Source organism: Xenopus laevis, chromosome 9_10L (assembly GCF_017654675.1).
Source record: "Xenopus laevis strain J_2021 chromosome 9_10L, Xenopus_laevis_v10.1, whole genome shotgun sequence".
NCBI classification, from domain to species: domain Eukaryota; kingdom Metazoa; phylum Chordata; class Amphibia; order Anura; family Pipidae; genus Xenopus; species Xenopus laevis.
In genome coordinates, this window is record NC_054387.1 from 33771169 (window position 1) to 33779156 (window position 7988).

Consider the following 7988-nt stretch of genomic DNA (forward strand, 5'->3'; position numbering starts at 1 on the left):
CATCTCTAGAAAATTTGGATCTTCATACCTTACATCTACAGGAAAATCATGTAAACATTAACAAACCCAATTGGCTAGATTTGCTTCCAATAAGGATTAATTATATCTTATTTTGGATCAAGTACAACGTACTGTTTTATTATTACAGAAAAAATTGGATTATATGGATAAAATGGACACTGCCTTAACAGATAACAGATTTCCGGATAACGGATCCTGTATCTGTACCTTCTTTCCGTTGTAACATGCTTTCCAAAGTGAAAATCATGCTCTATATAAGACTGGTTGCCCACCAAGTCTTATTATTTGTCCAGTTTTACAATGTAAAATGTGGACAATTCAATATCAGCCTATGATCAAATGCCAATATAGGCATTAAAGAAGCCTAGCAGTAATAATTATTCCCTGGTAATGTTAGCTTAGCAAACTTTCTTTATCAATAGTTTTCCACTTGTCCTACTGTTCTTTCCATTGGACGTACATTAGTAGCCAGTTGACTGCCAGTATTTCCCTTGGACCTACATTAGAAGCCAACTGACTGCCAGTATTTTCTAAGTACAAAAGTGGAGTTCCAGAAATAAACCTCTTTGGTAGGCCGTGTCTTCGGTTTTGCATTTACTACTGTTGCACATTTTTATTATTGGAAATCAGTAACCTCTACAGTAGATCAACTGACAATTTCAGGAATGTTAATTGGAAGAGCCGGCTGCCTTAATGCTTGTTTTTAGCTAGCCTGGTAACAGCATCAAAGATGAAAAAAAAAAAACACACATCATTTCATGTCAAAGCAAAACATATTTTTCACTTGCCAATTCATCTTCTGATTCATGCACACACAAAAAAACACCAAAACAAATCAAATCAGAATGAAAAATGCAACTGCAAGAGGGAGATTCCCCAGTTACCCCAATTACTAAATCCTCATTTTGCTCTCCAGTGCAGCTGCTAGCTAAAAGCCATCATTAACCGTACATACCCTCTCTCTATAGTGTAATGCTCTGCTCCCTCCTACCTCCTGATACCATTCTTCTTTCTTATGTTCCTCCCCCTATTCATGCTCAAAGTTCTGCTCTTATATATTTCGGAGTGCTTTTTTTTTTTGGTTCTTTTTCTTCAATTTTGCTTCTCCACCATTCTCTTCTCTTGCAAAGCATACAAGTGTTTAACTGGCTAGAGCCTAAATTTCATTATTCCTGCCAATCAGAAATATGTGAAGGGTAATGGGGGGAGTAAAACTAAACAGGAGAAGACAAGACAAAAGCCCTTCTAATAAGGGAGTGATTTTTTAAACCAGCGAGCAAGGCACAACTGGAAACGACTCAAATTTATCATAAAACGGTCAATACATATTCTGAGGCCCCAAGAGCCAATTAAACCTATTATCTCCAAGCAAGAGAAGAGCAGAGAGTGAAAATGTCTTTTTTTCCCACTACTGATTGGCTGTTTTTCATCTTTGATGTTGCAGGCTAGCCTGTACAGAGGGACTTACAGTCGATTCACCCCCTACTAGCAAGTGATCAGTCACCCTAAACATGAGACCTAGACAAAAACAATAAATCAAACACAAAAACATCTGGGGCGATGGGTCCACAGAACATGAAAGGAACGGCCAGTGCTGCCCCTTTGACCTAATCCATGGAAGGACAAACCTTTACCTCAACCCTGCTGACCCCCTTGTGTGTGTGTGTATATATATATGTATATATATATATATATATATATATATATATATATATGTGTATATATATATATATATATATATATCTGTGCAAGATGTACCTGTGATCATTTTGTAACTTTACCTTCTGTAATGACTTTTTGTAACTGTTTAATCTATGCCTGATTCTGCTCTTTCCATAACGTCGTGGGCACAGGTTGTATTTTATTTTTGCCCATTTGTAATAGCCCTTAATTTCATGGATTCAAGTTTAAATTTTTTTACGTCTGTCAGGCACATCTAATGTATATTTACATTTAAAAAAAAATATATATATATATATATATATATATATATGAATATATATGGGTTACCAAACCAGTTAATATTACTCTGCTTAATCGTTTGGGTTGTATTATTTGGCAGTAACCTGCTGTATAATGAAACGGCTCGTCAAGTCCACTTAATAGAAAGGAGGCGGCAAGCTGAAATGTTTTATGCAAGCTCTTTATATAACTTGAACTCCCTGCAGTTCCTGCTGAATAGCAGAGCAATAGTACACCTACCAGAATTTCTTACTGGCCATAGTGCTCCCTGCCTAGCTGAATTATATTCATTATGATCAGAAACCATGAGGGTTTGTTGTAATAAACCAGAGCTAATGTTAAAATAAGAGCTCGCAAGAGGCTAAATTTGACATAAACTGTACAAGAAAGGTTTAAAGGGGACGTAAACCTAAAAAGGAATGTTGCCTAATGAATCAAAATGTAATTCTAAGCAAATCCAACATGTATATGAAGTACAAAATGGCAATGTTTTTAAAGTTATGTCATTGCTTTGGAAATATTGTTATGGCCATTTCTGAACTTCTGAATTGGTCGGCTTTATGGAAAAATGTAGCCATAGCTCACTGCTCACCACCTCTTCCCTCGAAATCCAACCCCTCTGCTCCTTTCACCCCTGCAAATCCCCCACTACATCTTCCACTGGCACTTTTTGCCCTGTAAGCCACTTGTCTGTAGATCCTGATACCCAGGACAGAATTAAAGGAAGCAACAGAGGTAAATGCCTATGATCATAACATACCACTGCCTATGATTAGTTCCGACCCTGAGTATAGCAGAAGCCATGCTTCATCACCTGTGCTGTGGGACCAAGGTTGAGGGTGCCCAAGGCGAGCCCCTTCCTCTATCACCTGATAGTAGGGGAAGAAATAACATACCCACAGGGCTTGTCTCCTCGGCACGAATCAGCCAAACCCCATCCACTCAGCTTGCATGCCTGTAACTTGCACACCTGACTTACAGAATGGCTGAAACTAAGGAAGGCAAGCAGAATATGTATGTCCCACTCAGTTACGGCTAAGGCATGTGCCTCTTCTGCCTACCCCTAGTTCTAGCCCTATCCTTCACGGTTAACTAGGTAGCTTGTGCTACGTTGTTTCTAACAGCAGATCCACCATGGCAGAGAACAGAACTTTAAAATCATTGATTTTTGTAATAAACGTATACTGAAAAGGTGAAAAGATTACAATTTATATTTACTGGGCAATATTTCATGTTTATATTCCTTTACGTTTAACTTGCAATGTGTTATTGAACGTGGCTACACAAGTTTAAATGATTCGGGGTAAAAAAACAAATACTTTTAGCAGCTAAAAGCTATAGATATATATATATATATATATATATATATATATATATATATAAAAGCTATAGAGATATATATATATATATAGATAGATAGATAGATAGATATATATATATATATATATATATATATATATATATATATATATATATATATATATATATATATATATATATATATATATATATATAAAAGCTATATATATCTAGTCTCACAAGAGTGATTCAGCATTCTCTGTAAAGAGCTGTATAATATGTTGTTATAATATATAAAATATATAATAATTGAATATACTTTTTAAGTTTTTAGAGTTGCCGGTTCCAGCAAGCACAAGGCAGTTCTGGACTGGAGATGGGCAGAATAGAAAAGGGAAATGACAAAAAAAAAATATTCTATAATGGTAGTACTCAATGCTTTGATTAAATTAGCAGTACAGAAATTACTTACCAATTGGAATGTACTATTCTAGCCCTTAAGCTTCCATGTAAATCAAATCAGCAGTAGAATTGGAAGCAATGTTGCCCTCACAATCCCCATTGTGTGCAATATACTAAGAGTTCATAGTATGGAACATCTATTGTATATAAATGCAGTTTTAGGCAGAGACAAGCGATTGGTATTTAGAATATAAGAGCGATAGCTATAATTTATTCTATGCCATTAATATCAGTATTGACTCATTTGTACTACTATTTAGAATATAAGAGCGATAGCTATAACTTATTCTATGCCATTAATATCAGTATTGACTCATTTGTACTACTTGAGGGAACTGCTTGCGTCTGCAACATTGAGCAGTTCCCATTTTGCCAAACTACCATGAATTCGGTAGACCTTTTTTTTATAGTTTCACTTTTTTGCGGGTTATTATTGAAAAGGTGTTTGTAAGGTTGTCTTTTTAACTTTGTAAAACCGGTATTTGCTTTACAAGTTTAACACAATGTCAGTTCTCCCAAGTCTGTATTTATTCAAGGGGCAATTGTGCTGGGGACCTGGGTTTATTTCTCTGTTTCCTACCCCGGCATTGTAAAGTGACACAGCAGTCTCTAGGACAAACAGTGCAGCAACAGAATTGCCTCAAAGAAAGTTGTTAGCAGAGGCACTGCCATGTAAACCACTGACTTGCAACCAGTTACCTTCTAACTGCAAAAGACTTTGGGCATTTCTGGGATATTGTTTGCAGTGGAGTATGGATTTTGTCTTTGTTGATTCCGTTACTACTGTTTAGTTGAGCTTTAATGGTTTTTTCTGGGGTAACCAACAGATTCTGAAGCCTGGCTTTATGAATGTAAGTTTATGGGACTTACAGCATTTAAACCTCATTATATTGTGTTTGCAGTTTCCTATCTTACTCTAAGGATGAACCATACAAGGTCCTGTAAACTTGAATAAAGCATTGCTTCTCTTAATTACACTGACTTCAAGTCTCTTTTACTTAATTGTTGTACTGCATCGTGACTTTAAGCCATTCCACCAGCCATCTAGAAGTGAGATTAAGTTAAATAGAATATTTTTGGAAATTGTGGTTTGCTGATTAGTATCTTCCATGGCAACACTAATTGCACCAGGACCATTTAACAGGACCGTGAGCAGCGGAAGCCATAATTGGAATAGCAGAATAGGTAACTTCTAGCTTTTGTCACAGGTTTTCTTGTCCCATGGGGCAATGGGAACTCCTATTAAGCTAAAAAATTCAGCATTGTGTACTTTTGATACAAAGTCTGGCACTTGTCAATTGCCATGAAGTCTGAATAGGGTCATTTATACAATTTTTACCCCCTCTAAGAGTGAGAGACAATGCACTAGAAATCACCCAGTCTGCCACCCTAAAGCCTTATATTTAAAGTTTGTATCCTGCACCCCTACAAAACCACTTCATGGCAAAAACAGTCCTATTCTGTATGAGAGCTGTTCTGTAGAGAGCCGTGGATGGAATTTGACCCCTCTTTTTCTTCCTGTGTAAGAACTAACCCCATTGTATTCTACAGATCATATTTGTTATCTGCAATGTAAAAGATTTTAACACGCAGCTTTTTAGCTTTGGGGCAGAGACACGCAGTCAGATTTAGGGAGATTTGTCGCCCGGCGACAAATCTCCTCCTCTTCAGGCTGACTAATCTCCCCGATCTGCCTTTCCCTGCCTTCCCCCCACCCCCCCCGGCTAGAATGAAAATCGCCAGCAGGATGGCACTTGGAGCACTTCATTTTCCAAAGTCGCCCGAAGTTGTCTCATGAGGAAACTTTGGGCGACTTAAGAAAACGAAGTGCTCCGATTGTCATCCCGCCGTCGATTCTCATTTTTGCCGGCAGGGGGCAGTTCGGGGAGATTAGCTGCTCTGAAGAAGAGGAGATTTGTTGCGTGATGACTAATCTCCCCGAATCTGACCGAGTGTCTCTGCCCTTGGAAGACAAAGTATCCAAAAATACCCTAGGTGGCAGCTACTTTTAATTACTTATCTTTCTGTTCAGACCCTCTCCTCTTTCCATGCTAGGGTTATTTATGGCAAAAAAAGCCACTCCTGGTAACTTTAAGAGTCCATTTTTTGATTATTAAACTTTGAGATTTGTTTTTTCGAGTGCAGTTGCTCTCTCTGCACTAGTGATACAGCCCCTCGAGACCCCCTCTGGTGCTGTAAATGTAAGCAAAAGCCATCTCAGGCAACTTAAGGGTTAAAAAGCATTTATCGCAATCATAACACTGCTTTTCTTTAGGACAGTTGTGGATAGCTGCGTCTCCTGTCACTCCCTAATAAAGCACAAGTTAGGGTGCAGGAGAAAACATCTACCACCAGCCCCTCAGCAATACAGCCCTGACTAATGCAATGGAACACAGAAGCCTGCAGCAAGTTACACAGTGCAGGACACAGCCTGAAAAGTGCAAAAAAGAACACCAGATTGTTGCCTTTGTTTGCACTTTGTAGGCTGTGTCCAGCATTGCATCAACATTGATGAACCCCTGCAAAAATGGTGACAGAATTATGGAAAGGAAACCAAGCCATTGCATTTTCACCTTTAACCTTAGATCTATCGGTCTAATTAGCTTGCTGCCTTTAAGGTAATGACAATTACCCAGCTGCATACTAAGTAAAATGTAAATTTTGTTGTAAATAAAAAAAAAACAATAGTATCAGCATTTCTACACACAGTAGTTTATACACAGAGATAGATATAGATTGTAGGATAGATACCTACAGTAGACAGTTAAGCATTGAACTGTAATTATAATGTATTAGACATATCGCATCTGTGTAGTTTTCATTGGATTTCTTTATTTCATATTCTCTAAAGTAACTTACACTCCCCTCTATATTTGAACGCAGTCCATAACTACAAATGTTAATGACAGATTGTGGATTCTGCAGAGAAGAATCTAAGTTAAAATCATTGGCAAATGACATTGCTGCAAAGCTTCCAGCTAATGAAACAGCCAGCTCAGCGTTCTTCTCATTCCCCTCTAGATAAACTAGATGACCTATGAGCAGATTGCCTCCACAGACTTCTTAAAAGACCAGAAACGTCAAAAAAAGTGAATTATTAATGTGACAGAACGTATTATTTAGTTCTATTCCGTGCAGTAATCATTTTTTGGAAAGAAGCTTGGAGTCCTGGCTTTTATTACTACATGTCTGCTATTGACTCTTGCTGTGTTCAGCCATCTTTTATGTATATTGTTTCGACAAAGCCGTCACTGGTCTGTTGGTACAGGCTAAAGCAGGGGCGTAACTAGATATTATGGGGCCCCACAGCAAATTATTTTTCATGCACGCAAAATGTCTAGAGGCTGACCTGTTTTACCAATGTTTATTGAAATTGTATATGAATTAGGGCCTCATGGGGCCCCTATACCTCCTGGACCCCCCTGCAGCTGGGTTATAGTGGATTTTAGCCCAAAAGTCAATCCTTAGGCTACTGTCGCCAGGTGGCACCTCCTATCCATTGGACCTGATAGTGTCTATGTAAAGAATAAAATTCCTACAATATGTCTAAGGCAACTGCTACTTGGAGACTGTAATCAGTGCTTTCTTGCAAAAGCTGTACTGATATAATAAACATGAATTACGTTTTTCTGTGGCGAATCTGGCTTAAGATAAACCCCTTACCAGGCTTTTAGGAGATGAAAAAATCAAGTCAATTTTCTGTAGATTATTATGTGGATAGTAGAACAGCAGTAGTTGATATACACAATAGGCTAACCATCTGTGTAGCAGTGTACAGGTCTGATAGGATGACAGGAAGAATTCTGAAGCCTACGCGCTATAGCTTACTTACTATGCCTTTGTCACATCGTGGGAGATAGTCTATCATCGTATGTCCCATAATGTAATTGGTATGGAAGCTTAACCGAGTAAAAGCCTGAATCGATCTATTGTCAGAAAGCTTCCCAGTAAATGTGGTAAGGTGCACTAGCATGCTCCTATATGATATTATTGTGCTGGCAAAGCATTAAATCCCTGTAGTGGAGTCTCCAAACCTTCACTTATTTAATGCCCTAGATATAACTTAACACAAGATAATACTTTACTTCTGTAGCACACTTTCTAAATAATTCACTCATTCTCCTATGTTTAATACTTGTATAAGCAGTAAATTGGCAATATGTTATTGTTTTGACCCTCTTATTATCTAGTAGAAAAAATGAAGAGCAGAGCCATTTCCAACCAAATAAATAGACCAATATTGT

The 7988-nt window shown here is 37.8% G+C and overlaps 1 protein-coding gene across 1 annotated transcript in view; it reads left to right on the forward strand.

The window, feature by feature from the left end:
• The window catches only part of LOC108701018 (RNA binding protein fox-1 homolog 3), an 81746-nt gene extending 78569 nt beyond the window's left edge, over window positions 1–3177 (forward strand). Inside the window, exon 12 of the mRNA XM_041577348.1 lies at window positions 1466–3177. Coding sequence (XP_041433282.1) covers window positions 1466–1510 — 45 coding nt within the window. The 3' untranslated portion in view covers window positions 1511–3177. The remainder of the gene's footprint in view (window positions 1–1465) is intronic.
• Window positions 3178–7988: the final 4811 nt, after the last annotated feature.